The sequence below is a fragment of the Cornus florida genome, unplaced genomic scaffold (assembly GCF_030987335.1).
Source record: "Cornus florida cultivar Cherokee Brave unplaced genomic scaffold, ASM3098733v1 CherokeeBrave_3.0.0_Hap2_Chr06, whole genome shotgun sequence".
In the NCBI taxonomy this organism is placed as follows: domain Eukaryota; kingdom Viridiplantae; phylum Streptophyta; class Magnoliopsida; order Cornales; family Cornaceae; genus Cornus; species Cornus florida.
The window spans coordinates 33,552,376-33,570,476 of NW_026775576.1; the positions used below are offsets into that span (position 1 = coordinate 33,552,376).

The 18,101-nt window shown below is 34.4% G+C and overlaps 1 protein-coding gene across 5 annotated transcripts; it reads right to left on the reverse strand.

Annotated features, from left to right (window-relative positions):
• Positions 1–4,169: 4,169 nt before the first annotated feature.
• On the reverse strand, positions 4,170–11,298 carry LOC132311298 (B3 domain-containing transcription factor VRN1-like). Of its 5 annotated transcripts, XR_009482921.1 has the most exons (9): positions 11,217–11,298; positions 10,969–11,108; positions 7,378–8,197; positions 7,087–7,208; positions 6,551–6,884; positions 6,273–6,472; positions 5,825–6,148; positions 5,028–5,131; positions 4,170–4,788 (listed from the first exon to the last, which is right to left on the reverse strand). XR_009482921.1 is itself a non-coding variant. In XM_059809166.1 (8 exons), the coding sequence occupies exons 2-7, from the start codon at positions 11,098–11,100 to the stop codon at positions 5,843–5,845; spliced, it is 1,914 nt and encodes a 637-aa protein (XP_059665149.1). In that variant the 5' UTR covers positions 11,101–11,108; positions 11,217–11,297; the 3' UTR covers positions 4,173–4,788; positions 5,825–5,842. The 5 variants fall into 5 exon arrangements, 4 of the variants coding, with proteins under 4 accessions (XP_059665149.1, XP_059665150.1, XP_059665151.1 ...); XM_059809166.1 differs by lacking the exon at positions 5,028–5,131 and having other exon boundaries at positions 4,173–4,788; positions 11,217–11,297; XM_059809167.1 differs by lacking the exon at positions 4,170–4,788 and having other exon boundaries at positions 4,795–5,131.
• Between the last annotated feature and the right edge of the window lie 6,803 nt (positions 11,299–18,101).

Consider the following 18,101-nt stretch of genomic DNA (forward strand, 5'->3'; position numbering starts at 1 on the left):
TAAGTTTGGGGGTGTGATAAGCGCTGAAAAATGCGTATTTAAACCCCTTAAGCTTAGGCATTCTAGTACATTTATTTATCTTACTTTACCGTTTTAGATTGATTTCGTGTTATTTCTATTTTCAAGCACTTATCCCGAAAATAAGCTAACTCAGCCAAATAAGAGTAGAAATGAAGCAATTCTGGGATGAATCAAAGAAATGAGCCAAGTGGAAGCAAAAAGAAGAAAAAGGTGGAAATCAACATCTTCGATCGATCCAACATGATCGATCTCAGAACTTCAAGATGGATCAGAGCCATGATGACATTTTTAGATATCTCAAAAGTTCGATCGATCCAACATCATTCTTCGATCGATCGAACTACCTTGTCCTTATCCAAATGATTGATCTTATTCAGTTGTACCACCCTACCAACCACTTTTGTCCTTTTCCCAAAAATATCTTTGAAATATCTCAGATTTGTTTTTATCCAAAAAACGCCGCCATTAAGGATCGATTCAACTTCAGTTTGATAGATCTCAGCCATGTTTAATCAATCCAAGTCCAAGGTTCGATTGATCGAACTTCCTCCAGTGCGAAAAAGTTAAATTTCCAGCTCATTGAAAGCTGTCCTTATCCAATCATTAGGGAATATTTTGTGCACGACCCCAGCTCATTTTGTGTGTCACTTAACCTACCTATTGAGGAAGGATCCTTAGCATACCAAGAATCAATCTAGAGGCTATTCTTAGGGAGGAAGAAAGGAGGAGGAGGCTAGAGACACAAGCTTGGGAGCTTTTCATCAACCAAGGAGTATATTTCTTCCATGGAGTTTGCCCTTGAGGGTTGGAGAAGCACTACCATGAGTGGCTAGACATCCTCTTGGGGCTAGAGTTAGCCCCAAGCATGCTTTCTACATCTTAATTTTGTGTATTATTGAGGGATTAGTGTTGTAATACATGTTTTGGCACTTATATATATATAGATCTTGTTTATTCAATGATTTATGTGGTTTAATGTTTCCAATTGATCATTTCATTCTATCCATAAGTCTATGTATGCTAGAATAGATGTTCATGTATTTGTCTCTATTTCTTGTGTTCTTGATGCATGTCTATGTGTATTAATGTCATAGATCTAGAGATTGTCAAAACATAGTGCTTAATAGAATGCTCTTGTAATTTTCTTGATGGTTCATGCTCATTTCTTAATGGATTGTGCCTTTCCCTTAGCTTAATTAGTTTAATTTCATGTCATTAGCTTAATTGTAGTGTAGTGGTAATATAGTTGTTAGATGGGAGGACAATCCATGCTTGTTGTTTGATGTTCCATACTTTTGAATGCAAGTAGCATACGTCTCTAACCTTGTGGTGTATTTGGCTTGTGAGCTTAATGAAAGGATTAATGACTTGTTAGATATATTGTGCTTTTCACATGCTATTTAGACAAATATATACTTAATTGTTAGATATATTGTGTTTTTCACATGTTGCTTAGACAATATATACTTAATTGGTCACCCTTGCTAATTGAATCAACCAAACACACACACACACATCAATATTGCAATACACATTTCCCTCATTAGTCACTTGTTAAGGGTGTAGAAAAGTATTGTTGTGTGGTGACTTCTAAACCCCAAGATCTCTCTCTCTCTTACTTACTATTTATTGCATTCAATTATTTAGTTTAATTTGCTCTCTAGTTTAATCAACCAACCAACTATTTGTTTGATCATTCGACCTACTAACCCTAATTGTGATTTCACAACCTAATTCGACTCCAATCCCTTGGGACGATCCCTACTCACCCTAACTATATTTTTAGTGAAGGTAGTAGTGGCTTTTATAAATGTAAAACTTGGCCCTCACCTTAATGCACACTTTCTAAGCTTGTGGTAGGACGGCGGCAAACCCACCACCACCATTCTCATCAACTTGTGGCTTCTTTTAGACTATTTTCTAAGTATAATTACACTTGGATCTTCAACATTGCTCGGTCCCATGAAATGTCATCTTTTAAAGCTCAGAATCACTGGTCTTGACTGATTTACAATTAAAACCCTGAAATAAATAAAAACAATAAACAATGTAAAATCTCAAATAAGTTACTATTAAGATAATAAAACATGCAAGTAAAGGGGTTAAAATGTATAACATTCAGCGCCTAACACACTCCCAAACTTACATATTGCTTGTCCCATAGTAATAAAACTAAATAAAACATAAATGCCGCTTTCGTGGGAATCACGATTGCATTTAGCGTATGCAACAAACCTTTTAAACTCCTAGGTTACCCCTAGTAGACGAGTGAAGTCTCGGGAGAGTTTCCAGAGATGATACCCACAAACATACAACACAATTCAATCATTTGGCAATCAACTTATTCTTATATCAAGGCAATAATCAAGGGGAAGACTACACAAAAGTACTTTAAAAATTATCAACTGATAATACTTTTTTGTCCCTATTTTCATACTTCATCCCATTGTTTCCCACACACCTATATAATAAGAACAATAGCAAAATCAATCCCCAATGTTGTGAAATTAGTGAACTAGCAAATCACCTATGTAGTAATGTATTTTCAATTGAACTCAACTTCTATGACTTCAATTCCTCAAATCCCTACTCAAGTTATTTTCTATGGCACAATATTATTTATTTCTTTTTTATTTTATTTTATCCTTATCCCGACTTCTTCATGCGAACACTCTATGCATGTGAGACATGAGCCTCGATTACTCCATGAATGGGTTACGAATTTTTTTTTTTTTTTTTTTTATATCTATGTCATAGTAATAACCTTCAAAGTTCACCAATTTATATCCATCTATAGTCATCAGAATTCAACCAATAATATAAATACCCATAGATAAAATTCTAGTATGCATGTGAAATCCATCAGGGACCGACAATTACTAAAATTCCTATCATACTAGATAATGGAACCCACATAAAATAAAACACGAAAATTAGGGATTCAAAACGATCTCAGAAAAGAATTTTAAAAAGTACTCAAGTGTCTTAATCCCCTAACAATTCTCAAATACTTGAATTAAAGTCAATATGCTAAACAATTCAATATGTCAATATGTCAAAACAATTCTCAAATACTTAAATTAAAGTATTTAAGTAGCGCCCTCTGAATTACTTCCGCGCCAGGTCCTATGGGCTTTGAGTAGATACCAGCAGTCAAAATCCGTGAAATAATGTCGTGATCTTAATGCGACAGACTGGCCAGGCCTGAACTCTATTTTTGATGTTAGGGTCAATGTCTACGTATTTGGAGTTGTCACCTATCATTAAGTTTTAGTGTGCTGTTAGGTCACCAGATTATGCTAGAATGTGAGATGTTTGAACATTTGAAATTGTAAATCCTATAATTCGACTCTCGACTTATTTGTTTGAACCAGATAAACAAATTCGGTAGTTTGTTTACGTTTGGAAAATATCTAATTTGTTATTGTGTCACATTACCATAGCATGAGGAGAGACTTCCTCCTGCTCTGTTAGAGAAATAAATGAGATAGAAAGTAGTATACATAATAATTGAACTAAATTGACATTGATTATGTATAAGACAAGGTTTGAATACTATTTATTTAGAAAAACAAGAGTGAGCCAAAGGTAAAGAGTGTAAGATAATATCATAAGAGAGTATCACAGACCAATTTGCAAACAATACTAATCTAGTAATTAAAGTATCTCAATACAATAAGTTAATATAAATACATATATATATATATAATGGAAGTAAGTTGAAAAAAAGAAGAAGACACTGTTAGAGAACTAATATTACAAGGAATTTAGAATACTGATTCAAAATGCGAAAGGTTGATTCTTCAACTTTCTTAGTATATCTTTTGTAGGATCATCCAAGACTCATCTACTCACCAATAAATAAGTCATTCTTACTACCGCTGACATTGTCAAATAAAAAATATATAAATAATTTATAATTATAAAATTAGAAAAGTAATAAATAAAAACAATAATTTTTTTTTTTGGTAATAAATTTAGTCACATTTCCTTATTTGTCACTTTTCTAATTTTGTAATTACAAGCTATTTATGCATTTTTTATTGGACCACATCAACGACGGTCAGTAGAGATAACCAACTCACTTGTGAATAGACAAGTCTTGTCCCCACCGGTACCTTATAATGTTCGACATACACCACTCATTCGAAATTTGATTAGATCTTGGAACTGTAGATACCTTATTTCGATTTTTTTTTTTCCTAAATGAAATGATTGTATTAAAAGATCAGGCAATAAGAGAGGGCATACCCTCTCAATACAAAACAGAAGACACAGAGAAACACCACTTCCAGTAACAAAGGAAGTGGAAGTAGGCAACTACAGCCACGGTGGTATACATAATATTACAAAATGAACCTCAATTCTTGCAACTAAAAGTTTGAAATATCCAGAACTTCCCCCCAGGCCGATTTTGCAATGTCTTCAGCAGCCCTAGGGTTGTTCCCGTGCAGACGAGCATTTCACTCAGTCCAGATACTCCGGAGAAGAGTTACAACTAGCCTTCTAGCAATTCTGTGCTGACGAGACTGACTGTTAAAAGTAACAATAGAACAGGTGATCATTGCAATCCTCACCTCCAAAACAAAGATGAAAAATCAAAGTAAGAGTAAGGCCTCTCTTCTGCAAGTTGAAAAAGGACAGGTTCTTGTTCCAGAAAATAATGCAAGCAGTAACAGATTTCCTCCGTCTGCAACCACACCAGCTCAAGGAAGACCAGGAAACAGCAGGAAGAGAAGTTCTCCAACACTGCCATTCTGTCTTTACCTGAATGAATAGGCAACAGAAAGAAGGAAATTAAAGAAGATAAAGTTCAAATCCTCCATCTGCCATTATCAAGAAGGTCACTAACAGCAGCATTTTTTTGGAAGATTTAAGGATCTGTAAAGACTATGAGAGCACGTTTGCAATAAAGTTTGTCCATCACGCCAAGTGTCTAAGAATAATCTGATAGGAGAGATGCTGACGACGAAATGGTCTGAACTCACAGCATATATTTCCAATACCTCGAACAGTTAGGATGCCTCCTCTGAAACCAGGCCACCCACAGACAATCTTTTGAATTGTCCGTAATCCAAAAACCACCTTCCAGTTCAAACAGTGACTTTTCCTGGAACCATCAGTATCTTTCAGCTTCCAAACCAGAGAGGATGGAAGTTTAAATGCAGACCACCAGAGGTAAGTGAAAGAGTACAACACTGTTTTAATAAGTTCAAGTCTGCCAGCTCTAGAATGATTAAGCCCATTCTAAGCACTCAATCTGGACTTGATTTTATCAAGCAAAGGGCTACAATGATGCTTTTTGATACACTAGTAAGAGGCAATCCTGGTTGAAAAAATTAAAAAACTTTTTCTCAATTTTAAGGTTTTGTGATCATGCCAATTTTTAAAAATAGGTTAAATCCTACGAATTCTCAAAATCGCCTTTTTGTTTCATTTTAAATTGGGATCCCTGAATAAACCCTGAGAAACTTCCAAAACAGAATTTTCACAGTTCAAGGCAAATCTTTGCCGTCATAAAAATCAAAAGCTCATATTGTGACCATGCAATTGAGGGAAAAAATCCATGTAAGAAACTGACCTGGACTGCACATATATAATGATTACTCCCAAATATAATAAAAGCTTACAGTGATCATTTTATAAACCATGCCACTTGATACAACACACCAAAAAATACAAAGGGTTATATACAGATCAGAAGTTCACTGCATCCACAAATCATTAAGCAACAACTACTTCTATAGATGAAACAAAATTAAGCAAAACTAGTAGTGATATACAGCTGCCCAGAAAGAAATACCTTAACACCACCAAAATACTAATTTGCGAGACTGTAATCCAGAGGTTGGTTTACTTGCCCTGCATACTCCACAGCGCGAAATATGGAAACTTGTATAACAAGATCCTTCAGAACCTTGATCAGCTCAAAGACACAAACATCTCCTTCCACCAAATTATTTTCCTTTGCAAACATTCTCCAACCCTTGCTTAATATTGCCTGTCGACCACCGCTATCATGAATGCAACGGACACGCCACTCTCTTCCATCAGAAACCTGAAGCTTAACAATATCTGAAACACCAAGCAAATACTTGATTTTCATGGCAAATTCTGATGGTATATTCTGCATGAGAAAGAAAAAAAGATATCATTCCAAATTCAAACTGAAAATAATACTTGACCGATGAAGCAACATAAACAGATTAAGCAATAATCTTACACCATGTAATATGAATTCAAGAGCTCACCAAGGAAAACCGATTGTTTACATTATTTGGACGCAATATAACCATATGGAAAGGATTTTCAGACTTAAACATTCTTGCAGCATTAATTGCCCCCTCTCTTGCTTGGTTTATCAATGGTCCCCCTGTCGAACAAGTCGTTGAACAAGTGTTAATACCAATAATTTCTTCACAGTACCATTCGTGTTTTACCAATTGCCCATCTGCAATTTATCAAATTAGTGACAAGAAAATCGACTGTTACATTACTTCTGGCTGAAAAAAGTAGTCTGAAAGCTTACTAGAAACAGTTCTTTGATTTGTAGTCTTTGAATATATGCTTTCATCAAACTGATGAGGTAGGTTTGGTTGCCCTGCATACTCCGCAGTGCGAAATATGGACACTTTTAGCACTAAATCCATAACCTTGATCAGCTCAAAGACACAAATATCTCCTTCCATCAAATTATTTTCCTTTACAAAGGTTCTCCAACCTTTGCATAATCTTACGACTGGCCTTCTTCTTTTATGAATATAATGGACATGCCACTCTCTTCCATCAGAAACCTGAAGCTTGACAATATCTGAAACACCAAGCAAAGACTTCATCTTCATGGCAAATTCAAGTGGTATATTCTGCATAAGAAAGAAAAAAAACGGTATCTATCATTCCAACATCAAACTTAAAATAATACTTGATATAAGGTTAATATATTGGGAGAAAATTGCTTCTACTTATAAGCAGCTGGTTGGACATCTTTACCGGCATGATCAGTGAAGCAACATAAACAGATCAAGCAAAAATCTTACACCATGTACCATGAATTCAAGGGCTCACCAGGAAAAAGTGGTGGTTTACATTATATGGACGCAATATAGCCATATGGAAAGGATTTTCAGGCTTAAACATTCTTGCAGCATTAGTTGCCCTCTCTCTTGCTTCGTTTATCACTGATCCCCCTGTCAAACGAGTTATTGAACAAGTATTAGTCCAAGCATTTCTGCACACCATTCTTGTTTTACAAAATAATTTCTGCACACCATTCTTGTTTTGCAACTTATCAAATCAGTGACAAGAAAATCAACTCTCACATCACTTCTGGCAGAAAAAAGTAGTCTGAAAGCTTACTAGAAACAATTCTTTGATTTGTGGTCTGATAACTTGTATCTCTATTTCTTTGAGTCGCGACATGTGAACTATTTGCAATTTTTGTTGGATGCTGCTCCTCTACATCAATTCTATATGTTTTGTCTTTAAGTTCACTCTCATTCAACTGATCAAAACCCCTATCACGAACTGTTGGAGCCGATGTTTGTAAATTCTGAATATTCTTAGTGACAAACTGGTTCTTTCTCTTGGATTTATCCAATAAAGAATCATGCCAGTTTGACGTTTCGCTTCTGCTTGGTTTTCTTCCACACGCTCCATGCCAATTCTCTAATTCAATTGTTTGCTCCTGATCTTTTTTATATCTTTTGGTTCTTGTTAGACATCGAGGAGTGGGTTTCGAGCTCTCCAGCAAAGCTGCACTTTTACCCTTTTTGTCAAGTCCCAGACTAATTTTAGATGAAGATCCAACAAAACCTAAGGACCCCAAAATTTCAACAGAGTCATCATCTTCGATTTCGTCCTCATCAGATAATTGACAAAATTTTCCATTATTGTTTTCTTCAGAACTACTGCGAATAGTGCATGAATACTGGATCTCGGTGGCAGTCAAATCAAATATAAGAACATCAAAGCTTGATTTCCCTTTATATTTAAAGACTAAAAAGTACCCACAACTGATTGAGTAACGTTCCATAAATTGTTGCCAACCATCACAAAACCAAAGCATCTTGTCAGCCTTCTCTAATCCCACATGTGAAACGTGGCCAGTGGGAACAGTGAGCATGGCAACAGCAGAGAGTTCATCACCATATTTCCTGACAAACTTTTTAGGGATCGTCTGCCAATATAAAAATTAAATTGGGCTCAATTGTTTAAGTGAAGCTTAAAGCGCTCGCACAACATGAATGCAGCTCCAAAAATTGTAAATATTATTATTAGAGAATTTAAATATTAAAGTTACACTGCCTTTAACAATTTAAGCTTTTTAGAGTAGATGGTTGTTAACATGGTATCAGAGCAAGTAAAGTCCTGAGTTCAAACGTAACCGTTGAAATTAGAACACATGTTGGACCAAAACAAGGCTGCGCATGAGGAGGAGGAGGCGTGTTAGAGAATTGAAATATTAGAGTTATACCCTTTCTACAACAGAAACTGTAATCGCCTCACATGACTTACATTTTCGTTGTTTCTTCACTTTGGTTTGCAGCGAAGCGACCGCAAATGGCCACATAGCTACAAAACTGCCCCAATCACATCAGCGAGGTTTCAATAAAACGAGGATGTAGTCCCATTATATTATTTAAACTACATTACTCAAAAAAATTGCACATCGTGTAATATTATAGATTCATTTATTCTGAGAGATATTCAACATATAACAGGGGCGGAGGTAGAGGGCGGCCACGCGCCGGGGGTGGGGGGACAATTGCATGCACTCCAAAATATGATCAGCAAGGACAAGAGTTTGGTCATATTTTCTAAGTCTGTCAAGAAGAGAAGGAGTATAATGAGGCTTCTGCATTTCACTAGAGGCAACCTTCCAATTCAGTATCTTCGACTGCCTTAGGTTGGTGGTTCTCTCAAGAATGGTCATTGCACTCCATTACTTGATAAGGTTAATGCTAAGATCTCTTCTTGGAACGCTTCTTCTCTCTCTTTAGCAGGCAGGGTTGAGTTAATTAGATCTGGGCTTCTGTGTATAACATTCCTGAGGGCACCAGAAAGGTCTTCAACAGCAAGGTCAAGAGGTTTTTGTGGGGTTCTCATGATGATACCAGGAAGCTCCATCTTTCAATTGGAACAAAGTAGCTCTTCCTAGATCAGAAGGAGGCTTTGGAGTTAGAAGAATTGAGGATATCAACTTCTCTGCGAAATGTAAGCTTGTTTGGTTGCTTGGTTAATTATTGGAATTATGTGGTCAAAGGAACTGACTGTTCAGTATGGAAGAGAATGATCCAGGTCATAAACTTTATGCTCCAGAATATTCACTTCGGCATTGGGAATCGCAATCATTTTAGTCTCCTGTTCAATCCAAGCAATTGCTTTTTCTGGACAAGATGCAGTGAGGTGGAAGCATGGGAAGTTCAGCTTTAAAGTTGTCTGGGATGTGTGTAGGCCTCACATGGTTTAATCTATGTTGGGGGACACACATCATAAGCCTAGAGTCTCTTCCGCTGTAGCGTTGCTTCACCATGATGTTGTTCCATTAGAAGAAGGTCTTCCTGTGATTTCCATTTGTCACAATTGTTTTAGGGCCATCTTTTAGTTCACTGTCCTCTTGCTCAGGCAGTTTGGCAGTGGTGTTGGGAGCTCTTCAAGATTTCTTTCATTCTATCACCTATGGGATTGGTTGTCTACAATTGCTACTGGGAATGCTGCGAAAGCTAAGCTATACTGCAGTCTTATGCAACCTAGGTGGGGAGAGAAACTGCAGAATTCATTGAGGCATTACAAGAGCTACAGTTCTGATTGCATTGGCTTCGATTCTTGGAGTTTCTTTTACTGACCTACTTCTATTTTAATGAGTTGATTTAGTGTCATTTGTCTGATTGATTTTTCTATTCCTTTTCCAGTCTAATGGAAGTGGTGTTTTTCATGTGCTTTCATAAAAAGGGAAAGTATGCCCTCTCTATATCCTATGTACTTCAATGCTTCATCTTTTTCTAAAACAAAAACCCATTCAGGAAAAAAAAAAAAAATGTAATATTGCAAACGAATCTAACTTGTGACACCAATAGTAATGAAAAATTTTAATTGAGCCCCCAAAATATATCAAAACACTTATTCATTTGCCCCAATAATTATGAATTTTAATGTATTATCATCATCATCAACTTTGCATTTGTCCCAAATTATAGAAATAAAATAACTTTATCCTCTCAAACCTCATAAATTTTTTCAATTTCGACCATTTTAGCCTACTTTAAAAGCTCAAATATTGTTTGATAATTTTTTTTTTTCTTAATTTTTTTTTATCAACGTAATAATGACATTTTCCTCAAAATGAAATCAAAGTAATCAAATTAATTTTTTTTGGAAAATTGAATTTTTAAAATTTTAAAACAATTGTTGAATAAAATCTAATTCTTAAACAATGTTTTTTCTTCACCTCATTTTTTTACAATTAACTTATTCCTTCCTCTTCTCTAATTTTTTTTTTTTTTTAAATCCTGAATTATAATTTCTCAATGGATAATTCTCCACAGACTAAAATTTCTGGATCCACCCAGCAACTAAACCTATAAAGAAGATCCATATAAAAAGCCCACATTTTTGTGTTTAGTTTCTCAGAAAAGGTAGGAAAAGAAAGGAAAAATATAGAATTTTTTAACCTTGTGTTCCTTTGAGAGAATTGCAAGGGAAAATCTTCATTCACATTTGGCTTAGGTTCGTTCAGCTTCACCTCCTTGGGGAAGCAAAAAGGTCCAAACAAGCACAATAAAAATCCGTAAAATGCCAAAAAAAAAAAAAAAAAAACAGAGCTTTTCTTTACTTCTCATTTATTTTCTAGGGAACCAAACGCAGACTTATAAGGATTTTCAGCGGAACAAAACATAAAATAATGGAATATATTTATCAAGAGAGAGAGAAAGAGGGATCATATATTACCAGCTTCTTCTCATTAATAACGGAGGGTAATATTATCTTGAAGAATTTTGACGATGCCCTCACCGGAGATTTTGAGCGGCGGCAATCGCTTCCGTTGGGTTTCACTTTCCGCTTCCGCTTGTGTGGTTCCATTACTGTACCTGTACCGAATTACCGATATGGTGATGTATATCAACTGGGTTCTCACAAATAGAACAAAAGATTCACACTTCAGGTACATGTATAGATATTCCATATGAATTGCTTACCTCTTTATCCTTTCATTTTTCATTGCACTGTTACTCCTTGCACACAATTATAATCTACCAGTACTTTCATGATTAAATAACCCTGGGAAATGACATTCACGTTACGACAAATCTTTCTAAGATTCCATGTTTTTTTTTTAAAATGCCCAGACTACCCTTTTTCTTGTTTCTTCAAGTATACTGTATGTGTTATTTGCGAGTTGTTCGAGATGAAATGGTTGTGGAAAGAATACAGTATTAATCTATAAAGCGGGTGAAATGATTTTACTTACCCTTTTATTTGATTTGTTACTTAATATAATTTTTTAATCAAACAAAATTGAATGAAGTTTTTTTTTTTTTTTTTTTTTTTTTTTTTTTTTTTTTTTTTTAGGGTTTAGTGTTATAAAAAAAAAAGAAGGTAAATTACAATTACCTCTCCTAAATTTTAGATATTTTTTTTTAGGGTTTAGAGTTATAAAAAAAAAAAAAGGTAAATTACAATTACCTCTCCTAAATTTTAGATAAATGTCATGCAAATAAAGTATTCCAACTTTAATATTTTGATTTCCTAAAAAATGTGAAATGTCTTTCATTCTCTTATCTAATTTAATAATAGTTTAATAAAAAATATGTCAAACCAAAAACTCTATTATCCTTTTTTTTTTTTTTCTCTATCTTTTAAAGATTATCATACCCTAATTATAAAAAAAATATTTTTTGAAAAAAATAAAGAAACCTAATCAAACCCTACAAAGTAACCTAATAAAATATCATTAACAATATATATATATATATATATATATATATATATAATATTTTTCTGTAAATTTTACTAATAAAATTGGTAAGAAAATTGATACTTTATGTGATATTGTTGCCCGAAATTGGCATTGGGTTGCATGCGACCTACTTATAACCCGTTGGATGAGCTTTGTGTGGGCCTTAGCCCACCAAAAGCCCACATTAAGCTCTGGGGATACAAGGAAAGTTAGGGTAGAAGCAAGCGGGTTTTGGTAAAATTTTTGACCCGGTTTTTTGTTAATGGGTCATGGAGCCTAATTAGTCACTTGTAACCCAATATATAAGAGTATTTAGGGTTTGGAGTGGTGTAAGAGAAAAATTCTGAAATTCGTACAGAAACAAAGTGATGGCCCAAAACTTGTAATCTTTGATTTTACACATAATGAAGACTTTCGCCAGATCTCCACCATGGACGTAGGTTGTTGTCTAAATCCCAATAATTTTGTTGTTGCCACCATTTATAGTGATATATTTAAATTGGCTTTTAAAAAATCAAGTGATCAATCTTACACTTATTTAGATAAGAACTTGTACCCTGATGTTTATTTTTATAAAGGCCAGCTATACGCTTTGTTATTCAGTTTAATTCCTTTAAAATATAAATCGTTGAAATCCCAGAGTTAACCGATTGACCATAGTACAAGGTTCGTGGTGAAGCCAAAGCCCTAAGACTTCTTCTCTCTCTGATCTCTTTAATTTAAATTTAGTTAAATTTTATTTTATGTTCGTGACAACCAATCAATCAAATCCAATTAGTTACCTGTAAAACAAAAAGAATTAGATTAGTTAAAAACAAAACAATTAACACTCAACTCCTTGTGAGATCGACACCCTCTATATAGTCCTATCCTATAAAGATTCGTATTATTGCGAGTGGTAACATTGAGCACACATCATTTGTCTTTCGACACCTTTAAAGAACTAGAGATAGATTTTTTAGGCATGAATCGAATGAGGACCCAAAGATAGAGAAGTCATCTATGAAAACTTCTAAATACTTTTCCACCATGTCCGAGAATATTGACATCATACACCTTTGGAATGTGGCGGGAGCATTGCACAAACCAAAATGCATCATTCGGTAAGCAAATGTACTAAATGGACATGTGAAAGTAGTTTTTTCTTGGTCAGGCGAGTCTAGGGCCACTTGATTATAACCCGAGTAACCATCTAGGAAGCAATAATAACTTTGCTCGGCCAATCTTTCTAAAATTTGATCAATAAAGGGCAAAGGGAAATGATCATTCCTAGTGGCAGAATTGAGTTTGCGATAGTCAATGCACACACGCCATGAAGTGGCGGTGCGTTTAGAAATTTGCTCACCCTTCGCATACTAAACGACCGTAATTCCCGACTTTTTGGGAACAACTTGGGTTGGACTCACCCATTTGTTATCGGAAATAAGATATATGATCCCGGCATCTAATAGCTTTACCACTTCCTTTTTGACCACTTCTTTCATATTCGGGTTCAACCTCATTTGAGCGTTGTAATACCCCTAATTTTAAAAGGATAGTCTCGGTATTTAATTTATTATTTTATTACATTTTTAATTGATTAAATAATTTATTTGATTACGTGGCTATTTGTTTATGTGATTTTAATTGAATTATTTGTCTAAATTAATTTATGTGCTTAAATGTCATTTTAATTAATTATTGGTATGAATTGATTTGTTTAAATGCTGAGTGATTATGTGTATTTATTTATTTGCATGCTATGTGTTTATTTGTACTTAAATTGTTTGTTTTATTTTATTTTAAAAGGAGTTGGATATGAATAGTAGTAATAGACCAACCATTTGGGTTCCATGGACTACTTGAATAGGAGGTTTAATAGGTATGGATATTTACCCATAAATAATTATACTTATATATTTATGATAATATATATATATATATATATAGTTTTAATAATTACTATATATATATATATATATATATATATATATATATATATATATATATATCTATATAGTTTTAATAATTACTATTGTTATTATTATTTTTATTAAAAGTTAGAATTATATGTATTGTTATTATTATTTTTATGGAAAGTTAGAATTATATTTATTGTTATTATTATTTTTATGGAAAGTTAGAATTATATGTATTATAATTAAATATATTATATACATATATGTAACAGATTTGGTATATTTATATTTATATTTTCCTTTTTTCTTTATTTTAATTAAGGAAAGTTTGATTGAAAATAGGATTTTATATTTTATAAGTTGGAATGGGAATATGATTTTATAGTTATCTATATATATATGTGTATTGGGGGTTTGTAAAAATGTTAGAAAACTCTATTCACGTACGAAATATTAGAGAGAGTTTTGGAAAGAGAAAGAAAAAGGTTTTAGCAAAGAAGAGGGCTAAAATAAGGAAGAATGAGGCTTAGGTTTTCAATTTGAAAATCATAAGGCAAGTTCTTTTCTAACTCTTCTCCTTTGATTCGTGTTCTATACATGTCTAGATTAATTTTAGGATTTTTAAATTTAATTAATAAACCTAATTACATGTAAATATCAGATTTATAAAGTATGATTAGATGTTAATGGGTTTGTGCAATTTTACATGATCTAATAAATTGATGCATGAATTGTACTCTACAATGTTGAGATCATATTTATATACTGTATTGTCGTTGTTGGGACATCCTAGGATGTTGAATTGAAGCTTTGAATTTGTTTTCACATGTTTTAAATTGTTTAATTAGATTCATGGAGGATTTAAATGCATGATTTAAAGTTTATATGCTAGGTATGAAATTTAATTAATTTAAAAGATTAAATTAATGGTTGAATGTGGTTGGATTAAATTATTTTGATCAATTGTTTAGATTTAAATGAATTTTAACAGAGCATGGAGGTGTATAATTTAATTGAGATGCATGTTAATTTCTTATAATATAAATTAAATGCATGCTACTTATAATTGTTATTTTTGCTCAATTAAATACAAAGGATGTATATATGATTTATATCATGTTTATTTTGGATTATTAGATGTAAATATTATTTGCATTATCTTTGGATTGGAAACCTTTATTTGGTTATGTTATGGATTAATGCACCATTATGGGATGGAGGCATATTAGGAACAGATTAACTTATAAGTTAAGTCCTACCTATTTATACTTATAAGGGAACGGATTAACCCTAGAGTTAAGTCTTACTTATTCGTGTCAGGTCAACAGAACAGTTAGATGACATACCGTTGAAATATATGGATGAATAATTTACTTTTATGGTTAGATATGACAGATTATATATATATAATTATATGTCATGATATGAGCTTGAGCCTCAGGATCAGTGGTTAGGGTGCATATATTGTCAGGGATGTGTAGCTAGATATAGTGAATTGTGTGCCTTGGTAGGTTTAGGTACTTATGCCCACTATATGTGAGTTTTGCATGTTGCCTACTATTCAGGTTGAGCCAACCCTATATAGTCTAGTGAGGTTCCTTAGTGTGTATATATATATACGGACTATATTAGTTATTATTGAGTAACTAGGATGTATACGTGTATCGGATCTCTATTTGGGATATAGTAGATTAAAACTTGTTTGTGGGCTTGACTCACCATTATTTTTCAGGTGTTCATCAATTCCAGACTTAGACATTATTCGTGCTGAGCAAAGACAATCTATTCACTCTTTCGACTCTACGTAGGATTTCTTTTTTATGTTTTAGTATTTGGATTCTGTTTTATTTCAGTTTTAGTTGGGTTTTGGATAAGGGAACCACATGATGTATTCCCGAGTTATAATCTATAAGGTTACTGGTACCACAGGATTTAGATATGTTTGGAGAATTATTTTTTTGGATTTATTAATGGAGGATTTTATGATTTAGTTTCTTTCAGCTTCTTTATTTATTCTTATTTCATTTTATATTCTATGTTTGTTTATTATTAATTATTTGATATCCTTCGGTTCTGTGCTCGTACTTGATCACCCGTGGCTATAGAATCGAAGGGTATCATAAGCGTCCCTAAAAGGCTTTTCATTTTCTTTCGTATGAATGCGATGCAAACACACGGAAGGATCAATGCCCTACAAGTTGGCGACACTCCATCCAATGGCTTCTTTATTCTCTTTAAGCACTTCCAAAATATCATTCTCTTGGTCATCTTCAAGATTTGAAGTAATGATGATCGGAAGAGTTTCTTTAGGGCCTAAGAAGGCGTACTTGAGATTAGATGGGAGTGGCTTAAGCTCGAGAGTAGGTGAAGAAATTAGTGAAGGAACCGGTGGAGTACTAGAGAGTGGAAGAAGAGGTTCTTTTGAACCTTTCCATAGCGGGTAATCTATTGGGGCCACTGAGTCCATCAAAGCATTTACTTCACATATAGAGCCATTAATGTCAAATGCATCCATATTGAAGAAGAGAGGCACGCCTCAAGAGGGTTCTTTGAGAGAATAGAAGAAAGGGACTCTTTTACAAGCTCATCTAAGACATCCACTAGGAAACACTTGCCTTCATTGATGGGATGTTGGCTTGCATTGAACACATTAAGCTTGACCATCATATTGCCAAATGATATGTCCATGATGCCCGATCTACAATTAATTATAGCATTGGCGATGGCAAGGAATGGTCTTCCAAGGATGATGGGAATGTGATTGGTGGGGTGGGGGACCGGCTTGGTATCAAGCACCACAAAATCAACCGAAAAATAGAATTTGTCAACCTTAATAAGGATGTCCTCGACAATTCCCCTAGTTTTTTTTGTGCATCTATTGGCTAATTGGAGTACTACCGAAGTTAGCTTCAAGTCACCCAAACCTAATTTCACATACACGGAGTAAGGAATGAGATTAACACTCGCCCCTAAGTCAAGAAGAGCTCTATGGACCTCATTGTTCCCAATGATGCAAGAGATGGTTGGAGCACTAGGGTCTTTGAACTTAGGTGGGGTGTTATATTGAATGATGGAACTCACTTGCTCCGTAAGGAGCACTTTCTTTGGGCTTTAACCTTTACTCTTCCTCTTTTGAGTACATAAGTCCTTTAAGAATTTGGCATAAGGTGGAATTGTTCGAATAGTATCAAGAAGAAGAAGGTTGATTTTTACTTACTTAAAAACCTCCATCATGTCATGGATTTTCCCCTCTTGTCTCCCAAATGGAGAAGTGTCTCTTAAGGCTTGAGGAAATGGAGCTTTTGGCTCATAAGGCTTCTCTAATTGGGATGATGATAATGATGATGATGGAAGGTTCTTTCTGGAATCGCTTGTATCCGGTGAAGTAAAAGTAGGATTTGGAATAGAAGGGGGACAACCACTTGGTTGCACCGGGTAACTAACTTTACTTGGTCTCTCTACCCTATTATCCACTCTCCTAGCACTTCTCAATGTAGTGATTGCTTACACTTGCTTATGGCCAAAACATCCCGATGAAGGACTTGTTTTTACCGTGTAGTGTGCCTTATGATTAGGCTCGGGTTGGCTTAGAAATTTTCCTTTCTTTCTCAAATTCATTAAATTAGCTATTTGCCCAATTTGGGATTCAAGCTTTGCTATTGATTGAGAATGAGAGTGGAGAAATTGGGTATTTGCTTCAAGATTACCCCAAGGCTGCCAACACCTTGTCCTCAAAGGTGGAACTTCTAGGAGGTGCTTGAGGTGGATGAGAGTAAGATTGAGAATTGGAAGCTTGGGGATTAGAATAGTGATTCACATTGTGAGAAGGATATGATAAAGGATGGTACCCTTGAGAATTTGCATTTTGGAGATGAGGGGACACATATTTTCCTTGGTAACTTTGACCTTAAGGAGGGTTTGCACCGGCTCTTTGATTTCTCTAAGAAAAATTTAAATGATCCCTCCATCCCGCATTGTATGAATTGGCGTAGGGGTTATTCCCTGGATAAGTGAAGGTAGGATTGACTTGCTCATAAGACTCACTTGGAAAAACATGTCCAAGAGGACAATTAGAAGTATTGTGAGTAAAGCTAGAACAAGTCATGAACATCTCATTTTGATAATGAGGAGAGGAAGATGATTGATTTGTCAGGTTTTGACTTAAAAGGAATTGATCAAACCTTTGAGTAAAAGTTTTTACTTCTGCGACAATCTCAATGGAACTA